Source organism: Montipora foliosa, chromosome 3 (genome assembly GCF_036669935.1).
Source record: "Montipora foliosa isolate CH-2021 chromosome 3, ASM3666993v2, whole genome shotgun sequence".
NCBI lineage: Eukaryota > Metazoa > Cnidaria > Anthozoa > Scleractinia > Acroporidae > Montipora > Montipora foliosa.
In genome coordinates this window covers 20,013,207-20,033,206 of record NC_090871.1, presented here as the reverse complement: position 1 = coordinate 20,033,206, position 20,000 = coordinate 20,013,207, and the positions used below count along the sequence as shown (strand labels likewise).

Below are 20,000 nucleotides of genomic sequence, written 5' to 3'. Positions count from 1 at the left end.
TGACTTTGTAAGCCGGTTAATGGCTGTGAATTAGTTTCAACGAGCCAAATTACAATACAATAATACAATACATACTTAATTGACCGCTCCCCCATAGGGGCTTTTCAGGGCCAATGAAACACAATCAACGAAACAATAGAACACAACAACTACAACTGTTAAGAATCCCAACTGGCCGGAGGCAAACCAGTTGGCTATTTACAAGTGCAGCTGGGAAGTTGAACCAGGGGCTACCAGGATCAAATTCAACGAGTGGTCAGAGCGGGTCTTGAACCTGGGATCTCCGGATCTGAAGACCAGCGCCCTAACCACTGGGCGACACTGCCTCCTACATTGTTGTGTTCAAATCATTGCAAATCATTGAGTTCATTTCAACGAGTACCCGTCATTGTTACTATAGAAAAATTGAATCAATAAAGGTGCAGTTAATGTTAGATAATTGAGGTACAATAGCCCTTCTATCAAATGTCACATGGATCTGCTTACAAAAAGTAATATCATGATAGAATGGGGAGTTAAAAAACCGTGACGTAAACTCTGATACGAATCATTGCCGTGATCAATGAAATTTCTAATAAGACGGAGAAAATATGTTAGAAATTAAAAAGGGAGAATAAGCATTTTTCACGTTCTAAAGCTCCTATTTGTTCAGTAAATTTCAATGAATTCTCTGGTCGGTGATATTTGAACTGAAACAAAGCTCTCCTCTGGAGCGCTTAATTAACTCTGTTGGAAGAGGTTTCACTAGTGATCCTTCCTTCACTTTGGCATGACCTATTGCATAGCATTCCCTTCATCTTCTCTCTGAATCTTTCATTTATCAGAGCGTAGGCAAACGGGTTGACAGCTGAATTAAAAACAATCATGGTGTGAGCTATGGGAATTGCAACATCGCTGATTGTGCAAAGGCCAAAATCTTCCAAAACGTGAAGTACGATGTCTGAAATCCAGCAAATTGCGAAGAGTGTAGTGACAGTCAAAACCATCAAGGTCACTCGCTTCCGTACTTTCAACACAACCTGCGTAAAAATAGAAAAGGATAATACGATCAGATACTGGGTAAGAGACAGCGTGATAAATAGTTCATCAACTTCAACTTTGCAGCAGCTTGGAATGTTTTCGGTCCCACAGGTTACCTTGCAATATTATTATTATTATTCTTATTATTATTATTATTATTATTATTATTATTGAAATATTTATCAAAGAATTGTGTGCGTAACCGCAACCGAGTTTTTGTGTCATCGTTGCACCTAATATCCGGTTATCATTCGGTAAGGCATCTCCGATACAGGGCTCGGTAATTACATAACTTTATGATCCTTACTGAATTGTTAAGAAAATTACTAAGTGTTAAATATTTTAAATACCGTCGCAGAAACTTGCAATGAATCTGATTACTGGTTTTGATTAGAATTAAAGCCGCTAACAACGGCTTTCAACGTGAACAACTATTCTACGATCGCACTAAACCCTATGGTTGGGTCAAGGGGTGTGGACTTTAAACTTCGGACAACAATATTTAACTGAATATTGAGCAAAATATTGCAAGATTAAAAAAAAAAAAACACTGAAATACTGTGAACTTCAGGTTGGTCAAACCGATATCCATAATTTGGACAGATAGTGTTATTAGAAAGATTAACTCTACATCACTGTTTCATTTAATGGCAATGTTATGGTACCAAATCAAACACCAATAATTGCTTAACGAGATGCACATATTAATGTGACGTACTAAATTACCATGCAAACAAAAGAACCATCTAAAAACTCCCTACATTTTGTGTATAAGCCCATATATCTCAAAAACGAACTCGGTGACGCCCATTTTTTATTGCTGAAAAGTGATTAGTAGGCTTAGACTAAACTTGTTGACATTCAGAGCCACCTTAAAATTTCTCAATTGTGAAGGTGGCTTTTTGAATCTGGTACGGAAAATTTTTTTCAAACTTTGCAGAAAGTTTCATCTTAGCGTGCTATCACTCAACAGCAATAAAAAATGGGGATCAGCGAGTTCGTTTTTGAGGTAGATGCGTTTAAAGACAAAATATTAGCTGTTATTAAATTCTCAACCTCTGATAATGCATTTATCGTGCTCTAATTGGTTCACTCAATCTCGGTTATCAGCTCATATACCTTAGTTTGACCTTATGTGGTAAATGATTGCGATTTTGTTGCTAAACTAAAGTTTTTTTCGCCGGAAAGCGAAATCTCTGTCGGTATAAAGCAAAAACAAAAAAAAAGAAAACGTTTTTGTGGAAAGTTTGTATCAATCCTGAAGCTTAGAAGTACGCGAAAAGGTAAGAAAAGTTTTTGTGATGAGTCTGCGTCTGTCTGGCCACTAGATATTACACAACATCGCATCTTCATCAAGTTTCTTCGATTTCGCTACGATTTTCTCCCCTTTTTCGCTCATATTTTGTACTTCCAAACTTTTGAACTTTCAGGAATTTAATAAAACAATTATTCCACTCGCGCTGGTTGGATATGAGACTGGTAATAGCCAACTCGGCGCTAATATCAATGTTAAATTATTATATGGCTCTTTTGTTGCAATTACGCCACATTAATGAGTACATCTCGTTAAGCATATTTTGGTGTTTCAAATGGCATCATAACTTTTTCAGTAAGTGTTAAAACTTTGGAAGAAATATTCAATCCTTCCAGATAAAACAGTTTGTTGAATGTGTTAAAGCCGGTTTGAGCCTCCTTAAAAGAAAATCGTCTAGAAATCCTTCGAAAAAAGTGTAGGCTATCCATAGCCTCTTGCTGTCTCTGATTTTTTGGTTCGCCAGTGCCCCTTTTAAAGTCTAAAGAAGTAAGATAAAACGTTGTGACTGAAAATATTGCAACTTACTAGAGGTGTACCCCACGAAAACGCTCTTTCTCATTGAGTTAATCCTTCGGTGGAAATGTTTGGTTCAATTTGTTCTCAGACCGCGCTTATAAAAGCACAGGCGCTGGCAAAATGCGAAGAAGTCTCTCTGGCAAAATACTAGCACGGCAGGAGTCTGTTTGCAGGTTGCAGTTGTCTCTTTTCGAATAGTGAGAAATGGCGCTTTGATCTGGTTGTGAACTAAGCTGGTTATGAGATTATCACGGATAAACAGAAAATAAATGGGTGAACTGCGTAGCTCTCCTTTGTTTCCATAAAATGAATAACTTAAAGATTGAAATGTGTAGGATATAATATTATATTATACTTGATATTAGTGCATTAACATCGAAACGTTTTGATGTCTTTCGGTCTTTCTCAATGGATCCGGTTGGAACTTCTTCCCACATACTACATCTACATATTCCAGCACTCGTCAAAGTCCCTTTTTGACTTATGGCTGTTTCTGCTTAGGTGGCTTCATACACCACAAGCCGTTTTAGAGACACCACCTCCAAGACGGCCACTTCTGCTGGAGAAAACAGGACAGCCACAGCACCGGGGACTTCATCCCCTACTCTTCTCGAACAGTGTGTGGGTTTATAGAAGATGTTTGTGAGACGGGGCCTACAGCTTACAGTCTTTATCCGAGAAGACTTGAAAGTCTAACCATTTGCAGATGAAATTACAAAGGCAGAACTTTCTCCTCAGTTATTTTAAGATCCTGAGTGTTGATCCGGCTGGAGTTCGAACCCACTACCTCCCGCCGCTTTACAGCCCGATACTCAACCAACTAATCCACTCGCTGCGCTGCCAATAAAATTATTCATACCTGCTGATGAAGTGGTTTTTCCGACTGATCGTCACGTTTGAACCACAAAGTGTAAACAACGATCGAGTAATAGCCAATCATCAACAAGGATGAAATGCCAACAAAGATTACCATAGTGAGGCGATGAGCCTTTTGCAATTCTTCGGAAACAAGCCAAAAGTGATCACAAGACCTCACGGCGACTTTTCCGCCGAAGCTCTGGATCATGAAGCCTCGGGTATTTAACAGTGCTGAAAGGGTCCAAGTACCTGGAATAATTGCCTGTAGCGTGGGATGCATGAAACTTAACAGTTGATAAGTAAATTTTAGGGAAGCAGGGCAACTAAAGTATTTGGTTGACCACAGGTAGCTTGTTAGTATTATTTTACTAATTAATGCCAATCTCAATCCCAGAGCTCTTCTCTTTTGTGCATGACTGAGGGAGAAATTGAGTCCTAGGGAGCCCTGAAACAAAAAGTCTTTCTATTGGTTTTCGCGAAGAAAAATGAAAAGCCTCTCTGATTGGTTCATTCGTGTTAGCACGAGGAGTGAGCAGGCGTACGTTGTAAGGTGCAAACGGCCAATTTTTGGCTATAAGAACCATATGGCGCATGCTCTCCTATATAGAGTTTCCCAGAGCCTCAGGTCATGGACAGACAAGATCCGACGCTCTGTACGTAATTAATGTCAGTTTTCCCAGCCTTAAAAATGCTATGAGAAAGGGATAAATACCGAGAATTGAGGTTTAAAGCTAAACTTTTATTTCATTTGAGGGACCCAGGGGATGAATTTGCCAACGTTTTTGAGGCATTTCAATATTGTCGGATTTGATTGAAATTTGTGGATACTTCCCATAGTAATTCCTTAAAGGCCTTTTGAAAAACAAAATTCGGAAAGAAAAGTCAAGATCAATTGTCAATTGCTAAATGCTAAACAGGTTTTGAAAAATTGTTCTCATGAGAACTGAATTCAGTTTTTGAGGGTATCCTTAAGACACTCATATTGGTGAAAATAAAATTAAAATGAAATTGGTGAAAAAGGATCTGCCATTGCAAATGGCCGCTTATCATTTATATGAATGAAGGGGTAGTTTGTAAAGAAACTGTGGTGCTGCGTCGGTGGGGAAGTAGTATACAAAAATTTGGTTTATCAACGGAGTTGATAATGTAAATTGACCACCGTACAGAGATTCTAAAGGCTGACGTTTCGAGCGTTAGCCCTTCGTCAGAGCGAATCCGATTCGCTCTGACGAAGGGCTAACGCTCGAAACGTCAGCTTTTAGAATCTCTTTACGGTGGTCAATTTACATTATCAACTCCGTTGATAAACCAAATTTTTGTATATCATTTATATGGCCTGTATACGCTCAACAGGTTAATCTTCGCACCTTCAATTTTCGCCAAGTGAGTTTCCGCTGAATTGAATATGGGTGTACTACAGCCCAGTAGCGTTCCCTTGCAATGGCAATCATAGTGAATACAGAAGAATCACCTCCGATCCACGCCAATTTCCTCAACGACAGGCAAATTGCATTCCCAAGCATTGCATCAGGGTTATTGAAAGAGTGACGGTAGATGAAAAAAGTAGAGAGGAAGGTTGGATAAATGATGTCCGCTACTGCAAGGTTCAATAGCAGATAGTTGAAAGGAGTCCTATGAGATAAAGGTAATAGAAAAAAATTAAAACGCAACTGATTCAAACAATAATTCTGAAAGTTCTTGCATCAGTAATTTAAAAGCCTCAAAACCATGTTATATATCAATGATGTTTCGTATCCGCTCAAAGGTTTTTGGGATTGTGGTTACAATTTGATCGGTACGCTCGGCCACGTCGATCCATTTAACCTTCAGTTTAAATCATTGATTTTGACCCTTCAACATTACACACCCCCCTTACCTAACCCACCTCACTGTTTGTCGTTCCCTTTGGTACCCTTGGAGGGGACAACTGGGCCAAGATATTTTGATGATGCAGATGCTATGTATGTACCTCATATCACGATTTTTGATTATGACGAAACATACGAGTAAGTTTCCAGCGATGCTTGTAATGGCTAATAAACACTCGACTGTTGCTATGGTGATATTAAATGAATCAAACATGACTACTGGGAATTTTGACCCAATCCGCAGTTTTGCAGTCACCTACAAAGGAAAAAAAAATTACCGAGTTGATTTTTTTTTCATGTATTCTTGAGGTATCTTGGTAATGCATGTACAACGTAATACTATGTAAACGAATTAATTAATAAATTAATAATTGAATTATTGAATAAATAACTAAATGAACGAAGGAATGACTAAATGAATAAATAATTAATCAAATGTTGAATAAATGGTTGAAGATTATAAAATATTACTTTCTAAGCAAGGACCAGCCTAATAAAACAGAAGCACTGGATACTGATGAAGGATTTCCTCTGCACGACTAATATTATTAAAAGCCAAAGAGAGCAAGGCTGATATAACGGTGAAGGAATATACTACTAAAACTCAATATTTCGAATTGAGGCACTGCCTTTCTTTATGTTTTGCAAGTAATGAATGCAGTTTACATAGACGTTACAGTGTGAATAGTGATATGGTGTGTAATATGATACAATACCTGAGCTAAAGAATTTAATTAACAGACTTAACGGATGGGGTACAATAAAACAATAGAGTTTATGTTCTCGGGCATAACTATCTTTTGGGTCCGACTCAGATCATTTTAACCCGAGCCGCCAGCCGTCTGGCCAAAACATATTTGTGCCCAAAAACACTAACTTTATTACTATTGACAAAATAAAAACTTAAAAAAAGACAACAAAACAGTCTGAACAATCACGCGAGTGTTTACAAGTTGAATGCATTTTATTTTCCCTCAATGAAAATACGCCATCAAGCGAAGCTGGCTAGAAATTACAAAATCTGTCCATTTGAATTTTTAAAAAGTGTAAGAAATGAAAAAGGAAAAGTCCATAAAGCTCATTTGTAAGCGTTGAAATTAATTGTACAATTGCACAATTTCATACTTTTCCTTGGTTTATTTCAGCAAGCTAAAATTCATTTAACCCAAATTCTCCATTTTAGCAGGCAAAATGTGCCACAATGCCCGACAAAGTGATATAATAACTAATTGGAACGAGAAAAACTGAAATGATTTAACAGTAAAGAGCCGGATATATAGGGACGGAAAAGGATCCTGGCTTTACATAATATATTCCGACCTTCTCCGTTGTATCAGCCTTGGTTCCTTTAACCTTTACTGGAAATAATCTACAAGAAATATATGAAGGTGCCCCTAAATTCATTGTAAAAGTTTAAGCATAAAGAATTACCACAATTTTTCTTTAAAATTCTTAACAACATCTGTCGCAATCATATCCCTTTTTAAACGACGGGCCTTATTAGAATTATTTCTTCTCCAAAACCATCTCGATCAGCTCAAAAGCTTTAGGAAATAACTGAAACATACCGGGAGATTGCTGCCTTCATGAGGCGAAGGCCGCAGATTACTAAGCCGCTTCTATGCCAGGAAATATAAAACTGAAATATCACCGTTTGACTTACATTCAATCGTACAACATTTTCTAAAACGAAAAGATCATTGTGCAGACCAAATGGTGTACTACCCAGGAAAATCCCAACCGTTGCTAGACCCGTTACTTTTACTCGATACTGCACCTGGTAACAAAGGAGACTTTTGTCTGATTGGTTGATTGTTTTGCTTGTACCCAGGTTTTTTCACGCGCGCGCGAGCGAAATAACAAACAAAATGGCGGCCAAAGATGTCTTGTTCGATTACTTGCTCTAGGGATTTTTATAGCAGCAGCGACGTGTACACCTTTTTTTCTTTCGGAATAGCGGTAGTTCAGTGGCAGAAGCTGATTTCTTTTAAGTCTTTCACTTTTGCGTGATCGATTTTTCGTCCGTGGCTTCATGCACAATTGATTTTTCCGAGTTAAATGTTGTCATAGATCGATTGAAGTGGTTGTTCAGCCGAGGCCTTGCTGTCAAGTCTGCTAAGGTAAGATGAATTCGCTATTCCTTTTGTTTTATTTATAATCTCAAGCCATAAGTCTGCGCAGCCTATTAAATGTCCTTTAAAAAATTGGTGTATTGTATTTTCCTTCTTGTCCACAGAAACATTATACGAAATGCCAGCGTTGTCAACGCCTTCTTCACCAGTTCCTACAATGTACTAGTTACAATTAGCAACGTGTGTGGAGGATTTACTAAATCGCCGTGGATTGAAATCAGAGGGTAGATAATAAGGGTACTGTAGTAATTTCTAGGTAGTTGATGAATGTGCCAGCTATTGTTATTTCCCATTATTCTGAGCCTTTTAAATTCGCTGGCTTTTCAGAAAAAAATATGTATTTTTTGTGCTTGTGGCTGGAGAAAAATGTACTAAGCTTGTACTTCATGTTGATTTAAAGACAATAATTTTGAACCTCTCAATGATGACTTCAATTAGGCATTTCCATTACTTTTCCTATTCACGTGCAAATGCTGCTATTTTGTTCCTACTTTTAGGTTAAAAAGCCCCCGATTTTCTCATTTTCTGACCATTTTACCCACTTGACACCCTGTAAATATTTGTTTAAATTGTACATCATGTGGTGGGGAAACCTCTGCAATGCAGCATGCCAAAACAGTGTAGGGAAGATAATTTATTGTTTAACTATTGTCATTAATGTGCCAACCAGAGGCTCGCTGGATGTTGAAACAAAAGGTTCTTTTGTTCCTGTGGTTGGCACATCAATGCTTGTCATCAGATATCTTCCCTATATATAGATGAACTTCTAATTCACAATAGCTCTGAACTACCAAGTGTTTATTAACTTTAAATTTAAAGAAAAGTAAATATCTTATCATCAATCCTCATCAGAAAGTAAATTTCAACTTACTTCCTTCATTAAACTTTAATAGCTGGTCAATTCCTTGAACCAGTTTCAATCTTAAGATATGTGGGTATGATATCTATATTGGCCATCACCTTTCCTGGCATGATCATATTCATTATATTTGTAACAAAGTTAGTAAAATTAATGTATTAATGTCATAATCAAGGTTAAGCATTGTCAGTAAACATTGTCTAAACAATATCTTTTAGTATAAATACACAGGTGATTATACAAAATCGCGCTCTCATTGGCTTGCTATCTCAGATTATCAGCCGATAATCACCTCGACCGACAAAATGGCTGCCAGTAGTCGTTTTGCCACTGTAACTGAAGATGATTTCGTGATGAAATGTTTTTTTCTTCTCTTTTTTGAAATAATCACCTGTGTATTTATACTAAAACAAAATTATTATTCACCTCAGGCTCAGTGATTATCGGTGAATATTCACCTCAACTTCGTCACTGTGAATATTCACCGATAATCACTGAGCCTGAGGCGAATAATTGTTAATTATTCACTTATTTAGCGATATTTACTGTATGGCTCTATGTTGCAGGGTAGTTATTATGAAAACCCAATGTCACAGCTGATAAAATTCAAAAAATAAAGTTATTAAAATCATTCATGATGTTCCCCCATCCCACATTATGTTTCCTTAGGTCTATTGAAATTTCACGATATTGCTAAAATGTACACATTTATTTGTGCACGATTGTCTTTGTGGCAATAAGCCATGTAATTTTTTCCATATTACTGGTTTCGGAGCAACATAATCATTCAACTCAGGATGCATCTTTGTAGTATTTATTTCTTCATGCTATAGCCAATGTAAGAAAATTCTGCCTATCTATTATTGGAAAATACTTTTGGAATGACTTCCTCTTTATAATCAAAACAGCACATCTAAAATCCTACTTTAAAAAAGCAATTTTTGAACACTATTTTGCTCAGTACTAATTTCCTTACCGGTACTTGCTGGTATGTACTCCGGTATTATAAGTCTAAATATTGCAACTGAATGGGATATCCTGTTCTGTAGATTGAGTACTACTTAAAGTTAAGAATATAATATAATTCTTTCTCTGAGATTGTTGTTAATTTGAATGTATTCACATTATGGATTACATTCACAAATGTTTTACCTGCTTATGTCATTTTGGAATGTATTTACATATGAATCAGTGTCAATCTCCTTTTTAGTAAAGTTAACTATATACCATTTATTTCTATTAGTGGTATAGTGTATATAATTACGTTATCTGTAATAATTTCGTTTTTTCCCTCGCCTGAAGCAGTTTTATACAAATGTAAATAATACTTTGCCTGAGATGAGTAGGTAAATTTTATACCAAGAAAACGTGTAAGTGCATTGTAAATAAATAAATAATAAATAATTTAACTGCAAATCAGTGTTAATCTCCACATTTCTGCGAAAAATTAGTATTTGATGTATCCACAATGACTGGATAGCATTGAGGGGACGTCCTATGACTGTTCTTCCAACAAACAACTAGCTCGAAGTTGCAGATTTCAATAGGACAATAGGCTCACTTTGCTGGTTGCTTGCGCGCGCCTTGCCACTTTTAAATTTAAACTGTTTAATTTTAATTATTCTTCTGATATTTGTGTGTCGGCTGTTAAAGGTGATTCCCGTATCACGAAATATTTTCTAAGATTTGGCCACGAGAACGCATGAGATGCCGACTTGAGTCTCGTTCTCCGAGTTAGAATTACTTGTGCGCGTCATTTCATCAACTTGAAACTCTCGCAGCTTAGGGCAATATGACAAAATACAAATTGAAAAAAGCTTCAAATTTAATACTTTTTCAGTGGTTTAATTTACAGACGTGAAAGTGTGCCATGTCAAAGACACAATAGGGCAGAGCGAGATGATATCATAACAAGATTTGGAGCCATTTTGTAGACAACACTGTGTCACACGAAACCTGCTGTGTTGAGCCTTGCCACTTTTAATGACAATTTCTTTACACAAATCTTTTCTATGGTTGTTGGGCTTACTGCAACATGCGGGAATTCCCGTATCACGGCCTATGACAAAAGTCTCGAAAAAGGGAATTAAAATATTTTTTGCCAAGGAAATTTAAATTATCTGGAGCACTCGTAAAATAAAGCCTTGCGTCTTGGCTTCATCTGTTCGCTTCAAGATTCAAAATCAGCCCTATTTCTTCTCCAGAACAATTACCGACTCAACTTCGACCATGTGGTTCAAAATTTCAAGGTTGGGAAGCTTTATAGCGAATTGAGATGTTCTTCACCAGTGGGCTGCCATTTTCTAGTCCATCTTGTTAGCTGATTTACCGTTGTCCTCGCTTCAAACGCCAGTTTGCCCATATTTTTGAATGTAAACTCACATTTCAATTTAAATCCGACTTACTTTATTATCAAACAGCACTCCATTCTGAGTTGAAGTCTCTTAAATAAGGAAAAACAACGCCAGGAAGGAAAAACTATCCTCTGCTCCTTGCCAGTTCTGCAATTCATCGACACACTTTTGACTCGCCATCTTCGCTTCATTTGTGATCCTTCGCCGTATTTCGCGTTGTATTGAACCAGTATCAGTCATAAAGATAAGGTAATGCCCAAGTCTTTCAAATGACTTATCATTTTTGCATTCATTGTGTGCCGTCCTTTTGGAAACATGCGATGAATATTAACGATGACAGCACTACATCCGCCATTTCTCATGTTCCCGCGTTTCGAATGAATTTGACTGAATTTCAAGGGTTTTTCGGGGTGATGAGGCGCATGCGCAACATTAGTCTCCTTTGTTGCACCTGGTATCATCAAGCCGTCGCTTTTGCATCACGTTTGCTCAACTATAGACTATGTAACCACGCCTAATAATGAAGTAAATGTTTCCCTTTTTACCAGACCAAAGAAGCGCACTTGAAAGGGAAGGGAAACCTGTCTAAAACCAGCCGCCTGCCTACAGTGTTTATTTCTGAAGACACGACAACAGAAAAAGGATATTTTTTGGAGAATCGACTGTGTCCTTATTTTTCTTTAGGATATAAAACTTTCTATCAAACTAGAACTCATAAGAGCCGTCTCTTATCCTCCTTATAAGAATGACTATTCAATAAGTCTTCGACGGCCGGAGCCAACAACATGTGTACAAGTTTGGCTATTTATAAATCAAACCGGTTAACTACTGCTCGGAGATAGTTAAGAAACAATAATTATTGCTACCGTTGAGCAAAGCAAGAAATAAGTTCTCCGATAACGTTTTTATTGTACTTGTACAAGTACCACATGTTTAATTTATTTGGCTTTTCCCTTTGAAGCAGAAAGAAAATGCGACAAAATTAAATGAAACCGTGCTTGAAAATTGTTATTTAAGGCAATTACTGCTCGCAAAAGTCGTGCCTTTAAAAACAATGGCTTATTATGACGATCCTTCAAGTAGCTTTGAGCCATATACTCCCTAGCGCCGCGAGAAAGGATCACCGTCACGCTGTCCATGAACAGCCCTCGACATTTTCAATGAAACTTTAACATGTTACGTCCACAACTACGTCTTAGCAACTTGACTGTTTGACTTGAAAACATAAGTTTAGATGTCAAACACGCTGTTATTGGAAACTATACATACATGGTTAAGTTTGCTTGGTCTTCAACACCTATTGGCGTTGTCTTCTTATTTCTCTCAAAGCTTATTGTAACCTCTGGTTTTCCAATTAAGTGAAGGATAAATTTTCTGACGTTTAGTAGCCCAGCTAGATTTGTAGGCGACCTCACAAGGCAAGCCACAGACAGGACGAAATATATATAAGGGACTTGAATAATTAAGTGCATCAAGTCAACTACAGTGAACAATAAGTAGCCGAAAAAAACATTACCTCCAAAACAAAGCGACAAACCTATTCCCATTGATTTCTCTGAGAATGAAGCATCTCTGTGCGGTCCTTATTGACAATTGAAAGGTTTCAATTACGATACGTCAAAGATTACAGGTGTTCATGTGAAATGAGGAGATTCTTAATTCAGTTCTATGTTTTTAAGTTATGATTAAGAGTCTGAATATCATCATGTGTTGCCTTGTGCTTGATTAGAAAGTGGCTTATGATTTATCTTAATATTTATAGGATACTGACTAGTTGCGAGATGCAGCACAGAATCAATTTCAGTTACAAACTTATACAAACTTGAACAAGAAGACAGGCTATTTATTATTTTATTTATTTTATTTTGCTCCTTTAACTGCGAGCTTTATTAAAGAAACGAGCAGGATTTTAATGATATATTAGAAAAATCGGGTAAAAATCGGGAATGAATCATGGAAGAAGTCGTGTCCTTTGCTTTGATCTTGGCTCACTTTCGACGGTCTTAATATAGAAAATACCATATTGGTACTCTGTGGATTTACTTGCTGAATTACAAGTTTTCATGTAAAGAGACAAGTCAAAACGATCGCATATAATGCAGTAACGGCGGGATTAAATGACAAAACGAATAGTAAGAAACATCTGACCGGATGAAGGAACTGAAAGGGTGTCACGGTATTATTAACAATAGGTACATCGAGTTAAAATTTTGTGTAGAAATCTCTTCTGGTGAAAAAATTAGGGATTCGGAAATGTTGAAAGTATCCCCAACAATGCGGTTACCCATGGCACGGGCTTGCATTTTTAAGAGTTTTCAATGTTGCGATAAATTATTCGAAAGTTTATTGACACTTTGAAAAAAATGAAACTGACGGTCTCAAAAATCCAGTAAAATAATGATAATAACTTGCGGCCTTTTTTTTTTCGATCCAAGCCGTGTTTAAGATTGGTTCTTTCTGAACAGCAGCCTCTTTAGGACAGAATACTGTCGCGAGCCTTTAATATGTTAATGTTTGTAATAACACCTATCGTTTGCCTTGTAAATACTTCAAGAATCACTAATCTGACTAACCCTAATATTGTTGAAAATATCTTGCCATCTGTCACGGAGTGTCACACGTTACGTGCCGTACAGTCTAGCGTTGGAGCAGCTATTCGAAAAGTAAGAGAAAGCTTTTGTCCGCCTTTGCCTCAAACCTGGTTTCTTTTTAACAAACGAGTGTCGTAAAGTGACTAAATTATCTCACGACAGTAATAATCCTTTAGTTTGATTAAGAATCGCGGGACGATTTCATTTGGGAAACAATTTGTCAATTTACGAACATTGTGTAAGCACACAAGTTTTTTTTTTCGGGTAACGATTTGTCAGAAACAAATCACTGTTGTTACATTGGAAGGCCAGCAAGTATTGTTAGAAAACGATTGAAGATAAACAGTTGGGTAGGCTTTTTACTGGGTTGCGATATGGCAATCCATTCAGAATCTGAGTGAAAGGTCTCCGTTCATTTTTTTTCCCGTGTCGGAAAATGGAACCTGTCACTCCCCTGCTAAGTATTTTCTTTGTGCGTAGTCTTCTGCGCGTATCTTTGGTGTGTTTTAGGGGGTAGTAGAAATGCGTAGATTTTAACTGGTGGACACAGTAGAATATTTAATTAACCTGCAATGGCGTCGAAGTCATTGTAACGCGAATGGTGTTTTGGTGGTTCACCCTTATGGAGCTCAAGAATGGAACGTCAATTGGATAAACAAGACAGGCAGGGAATTCAAAAATAATTAATACCTGGAATATTAAAGCGACCAGTAAAGGACTTCACCGAGCTGTATCGAGGCGAGCTGTATTTCCAACATTTTACCAACTGTGGCGACCAGTAATGTTCTTCGATAACAATTGCATCTTTTGTCGTTGGATATCAAAGTGAGCTTTGTTTCCAATATTTTACTAAGTGTGATGTTATGTACAACACTGAACCAAATGGCAAATTCTGTAAGGGTTTAACAAACATTGAAGGAATCGAACGCCTTGAATACTTCTGTCTTTAATGAAGTCGCATTTCAGTTGTCTGGCTGTTTACATTTATTTTGTACTCAACTCTGCAGTCTTCTATGAAAAAAATAAGTGGGAATGCGACAGTGAAGAATTATTTGAAAGAAATCTTGTTGTCTATTTTGTGCTTCAATATTGACGGAAAAGGGTCGTCAGGTTTGATCCTGAATTGTGAGAAATTTATTTAATTGCATATGGTTTGTGACACTGATTGTGTTTCTTGTTCGCACGCACGCACGCAATTAATATATTAAGGGGAAGGTCATGATGTTGTGTCAAAAGGAATAAATTGATCACGTGCTAGGCAACCACAAAGGTGCACGTGATGAGCTTGTGTCAAGGTTCTTGTTTACATTAAATAGCTACAGCGAAGAATGTTAATCGTTCGTCACTTTCATAGTTAAACAACGTACTTTTTCGCCAAGAAACTTCCGTCTTTTGTTTTTTAATTTTGATGTAATATTTAACTGAATATTTACATTTCATCTAATGGGCCAGGAAGCTATCTTTGTCGAGATTGATCCGAGACTCGACTCTTATCTGCAACACTGTTGAAGGCGCTGAAACTGAATTTTCCTAGGAGTAATACTGGCTGGGCCAATCCGAAAATAAAAAAGAAACGAGAATTCGACGAAGAGGAAAATGCGACCACATTTCTTCTGTGCCGCTGCGATGTTTATTTCAAGATTCTTATGCAAATTTTTGACAGAGGATATTAAGGAGGCTCCCTAGAATTTTAGGAGCGCGGGCAAGCTGTGCACTAGTATGGCGTGCAAAGCCTGAATCGCGCGTGTTTTCCGATTTTCGTGACATCAGCATGACATAATCTGTAAAATAAACTTCTAACTCTTTCGCGTTCCCTTCGGTAAAGTTTTTTTGAAAATTGGCTTAGTTGTAACCACATACAGTTCCTATTAAATGCCATAAATTTGTTAAAATCTGTCAGAGCTAATCGAATATATTTAGAAAAATGACAAATTACAGAATACTATGAATTACCTTGAATTTTTACTGCTTCAAAATGTCAGGCAATATAATTTACGTAAGGTGGCAATAAATGAAAAAGAAATTCAGTTTACACCAAAGGAAAGCATAAATATAACGAATTTAGGCCAAAAATATGAATATATCTGCCTGTCATTAGAAGCGATGTTGCCATGGTTACGGCCTTAATCCAAAAATTGACACCCTAAAAATAAGGCTTATTATATCGGTATTCATACTGGTAAATCTCTACAGGAAAAACTTTAAGACACATTAATTAGGTTTCCTTTTGTAACTCCTGCTCTGTAGTGAGAGTATTCGCAAATACTATAGGGAGCCACCTTAACTTAAAAAATATATATATTCCACTGTAAGAATGTTAAAGATGCAACACTGACAATAATATTTCAAGGGAATACGTTAAAAAAAAAAATTCGCGGGAAATCGCTGTCTTTAACGAGAAAGAGAAATATTGTAGGCTTCTTAAATTAATAATAACTTCGTTTTACACTAAAGTGACTAAACAAATCTTTTCCTGAGGTTAAAGCAGCCGAAATATCTAACAAAAGCCATTCCTATAATTTGCTTCATAGAAGTCAGGCACTGCGGGAGTTTTTGTGTTTTTACGATCGAGTATCGTTAATCTTTTGCTGAGAATTCGAAATCAGAGTTTTATGTAAAAATCTCAGTTACTTATTTTATCTTCATCTGTCTTTTGGCTTGCCTTTTACTATTAACTCCCCGCTTTTGCAATACTTTTTAGTGTTTTTTAAGCCAAAACGTTTTGATCTGGAATCAGATTAGACTGCAAAGAAGAGCAATCATGAAGCGCAAACAACATGTTCAGTCCTTCCTTAGTGTGTGGAATAAATGTTTGCTTACTGCAACTGCAAGACATGCATGACGTGCAGGAAAACGTCCGTCAAAGATCAGGGGCACCCAACGACCAATTTGTTGTAAAATGTATTATTATTCCCCAGTTAATGAAAATAAATGTTATGAAGGCATTTTCAGGTGTTTTTCAGGGTTGCTGGGAAACCATTATCTGTTCCTTTTTCCCAGCAAGACACACAAGAAATAGATAAAATTGGTTGGTTTCCCAGCCAGCTGATCAAATTTATTTCCCAGCCAGGAATTCCGCGCGCTTTAAAATCCCCCGATGCAAAACGACCAAACAAAAGGTTTTTTCCGCAAGCGCAATCACTCTGACCAGCCATCGTATGTTCGGGAGAGGGAAGGAGTTTTTTTTTCTTTTTTTTTTTTTTTTAGTCGTCCTCAGTCTTCAGAGTTTCAATAGCCAGTTCGGATTGAAATGTTAGAAAAAGTCAGTAATTCCCAGGCAAAACCTCTATCAATAACAAAATTTCCTGGCCAGCTCATCGAAACACCTGTATTTTTGCCAGCCAGCAAGATTCCTCTGGGGAACAGATAATGTGAGGAACAGATTCGTTGGGTGCCCCTGAAAGATCAAAGAAGAAACAAGTGAGTTTTACTCAAGAGCGTGTTTTGCTATAGCCTGCAAGCAGACTCTTCCGTTAAAATGGCGCGCAGTCGAAATGTAGGGGCTTGGTTGCTAGTTTCGAAAGAAAGCAATCCCCTACCTATATTTTGACCACGCGCCATTTTCTACAGGAGAGCCTGCTTGCAGGCTAGTTTTGTTATCTTTGAACTGAATTTATTTAGCTTAAAAAAGTAAAAGACCTCAAAACGGGACAGGACATTATAAAATAATTCAACGTGTGAACGTGTGAGCTAAAGGGCCACTGCTAGCACGACGTCTCTGTGACCCATTAAATGGTATACATGACCCTCCCCCCCCCCCCCCTCTCCCACTTGAAAAAATTAACTGGAACGCTGCAATTTAATACCACCTACCTCAGTGCCTTCTGTTTAACAGGTACCACAGGCAAACCAATTAACGGTCATAAAGCGTCTAGTCAGGACAATATTCACCATTACAAAAGTATTTTCAGCTCTCTAGTTATGAACCTACCTTTGCAGTAAAAAGCCTCCAATGGGATATGTTGCTTTGAACTTTTCCCCTACGTCATCAAGGTCCCCAATCAGCTGGGCAACCGCTTTTCTTGAACTCTGGTTGTTGTAGCATGGATAGTGTCGGAGTTGAACTGGTGGTGGCAAGACTGAGCCCGGTTTGTTATTTTGTTATTTGCCCTGGCGTGTTTTCTGAGGGGACGGTCAGCATGCTTCACCATCATATCTTAAATGCTTTTAATTTTTGTCTTCCGCAAACGTGTGGCCTCAAACATACATCAGTCGATGATTGCATTCTTATTCTGAGAAGACCTTTATTTAGATATGCATAAGTGGTGGGTAGATTGTTTAACTGGAAGAAAGTATCGTGTGCAAAGAAACTCGCGACAATTTCCTCACCCCATATCCTGGTAAGACCGAGTTGATCATGATGGAACGCGGTGCGTTCACCGGTGCTGAATTTACATGGAATAATATTAGGCAGTAACATTATCATTAATCAAGTGGTTTCCTCTAGGTGCTTGGGTGTTGAGATTGACTGTGATCTTAAGGTAATTCCCTTGAAATTGTTCTACTATTAAACTTTTTTGGAAACTTGGCATAATTAACATTCATGATATGAACATTTAAAAAAATGCCATAAAATGGGATCACCGTGCTTGTTTACGCGTCAGCAGGCTCTTGAAATGGGGTATTTTTAATGTTTTCGCGTTAAAAATTCGAATCACCTTCATACAGAATTAAGTCTTGGTTACTTTAAAGACTCAAAATTTTATTTTGAAAATAAAGCTTCTTTTATTTACATAAGTAGTAATGCTTCATTTACGCCGACTTTGATTTCCTGGTTGTGAGAATAGTGCCCTTTTTGGGACAGTTCCGTGGTTAGCTTGAAGTCCTCCCCTTCCAAAAAAAAATTCATGTTCTACTATCAAACATTTTTTCTTCTACAAATATGTTCTTTATTAGACTGTTCTTAGCAAATACCTGAAAAAAAAATCGGGGGTCACCGTGCTTGTTTGAGAGAAAAGGAGCATTTGTTTCGCTATCGGGTTTAGTTTGAGCAAAATCTCTTACGTTTTGTATGCGTACGTGCTCATGTGCGCGCGCTAATGACGCGAAAATCGTGCGCAGTAGGGATGCACAATGCAATACTAAGGAATTACCTTAAGTGAAAAAAATATATTAGATTTTTTTCCTAGTTGTTCCATTTTTTGGTCAGTATAGAATTATTTAGATTTTTTTTTTCAGTCCATTACAAGAACACCTACAAACCTACAATTTTGGACAAATTAAATGGAACATTGAGACCACCCCTCCCCCCAAAATCAGTTATGGGAAAATGGCACGTTTTGGCCTTCACGCACCTGCATCCTTGATTTGGGGGAGAGGGGGCATTTCTCTTCCATTTTATTCTGTCCAAGATTGTCTATGAGCCCCTGCTTGGCGTTACCAGTAGTATATGGGGTAATCACGACACGAAATCTGCTCTCGTTCGCTCAAAAAATTACATCATCCGAATACCTGAGAGTTGACTGTAATTATATTCATAAGCTATATTTACGTTTGAAGCAGGAGACCTATAAAATGAGAACATAAATTGAAAAACAAATAAGAGAATAAAACTATTGGGGGAAAAAAAAAGAAAAACAAAAACAAAGAAATCGGATGTAAGGAGGATTCGAACCTTCTACCACAGATTATCTACTCCATCCAACTATCCAACCTACCCACATTCTACGCTTTAGACTTTGCATCCGTGCGCCAACAATACCGAATATATAAAGTTGTTGAATTGTTAAGAACTGCATTTGCGCTCCCTTAAATTTGTTGGCGATATTTACCTAATCTATCTTCTGATTTTTCCACGCTGAAAAATAGAGCATGATTTACGTTCACAAAAGTGTTGATGGGCACGATTTGCGGGCTAACAGCAACGAATTTTGTCGATTTTTCACGATTTTGTCGTCTGGCCAGAAAGGTGACAGAACAGATTGACACTTTTTCCATTGCTTGTTAACAGTGCTTAACCGTTGAAAAGCGTCACAAAACAGACGTTAATCGTATAAAAAGTCTCGTGAATCGTGCCTTAAACGTTTTAATGTCATGTAAAACCATTCAAGTGCTCTACAAAGCCTTAAAAGCGCTACTTTAATGCTTGAGTCTTTTGCCATTGCTTCGTTTAATCTCGGCGATGCGACCCTACATAGACCCTATAGTTTTATCGATTAACTCCCCAGAAATGCTTCCAGAGTAAGATCAGTAGTGGGCTTGAGAACTCTAACTCTTACTTTTGTTTCCTCGGGTATTCTTTTTCTCGATGGCATTTTTTTCGTCAATTCTACGTAGAGTTATACCCTTATTCTTGATCGTACTGGCAAATTTTCATTTTAGGTTTGGCTTTTTTATACGCTCCGCTTCTCTTAAAATATCTTCCATGTAGTATTTCAACATAGCAACACTAGCGATGAGCGTGACTGCGTTAGAGGCCAGTGGTTTCGGATGATTAATGTGTTGACATATGACCTCCTAATTGACCAAATCTTGAATTTGTGACGTT

General features: G+C 37.4%; 1 protein-coding gene and 1 pseudogene across 1 annotated transcript in view; one reads left to right on the top strand and one right to left on the bottom strand.

The window, feature by feature from the left end:
* Positions 1-12,357, bottom strand: part of LOC137994588 (tachykinin-like peptides receptor 86C) — a 12,911-nt gene extending 554 nt beyond the window's left edge. Inside the window, exons 1-5 of the mRNA XM_068840191.1 lie at positions 12,192-12,357; positions 5,679-5,833; positions 5,077-5,341; positions 3,711-3,971; positions 1-1,019 (exon numbers count right to left, since the gene is read on the bottom strand). The exon at positions 1-1,019 is cut by the window's left edge and continues 554 nt beyond it. Of these exons, the coding sequence (XP_068696292.1) occupies positions 717-1,019; positions 3,711-3,971; positions 5,077-5,341; positions 5,679-5,791 (942 nt within the window). The 5' untranslated portion in view covers positions 5,792-5,833; positions 12,192-12,357 and the 3' untranslated portion in view covers positions 1-716. The remainder of the gene's footprint in view (positions 1,020-3,710; positions 3,972-5,076; positions 5,342-5,678; positions 5,834-12,191) is intronic.
* Positions 1-20,000, top strand: part of LOC137995370 (uncharacterized) — a 198,608-nt pseudogene that overhangs the window by 167,969 nt on the left and 10,639 nt on the right.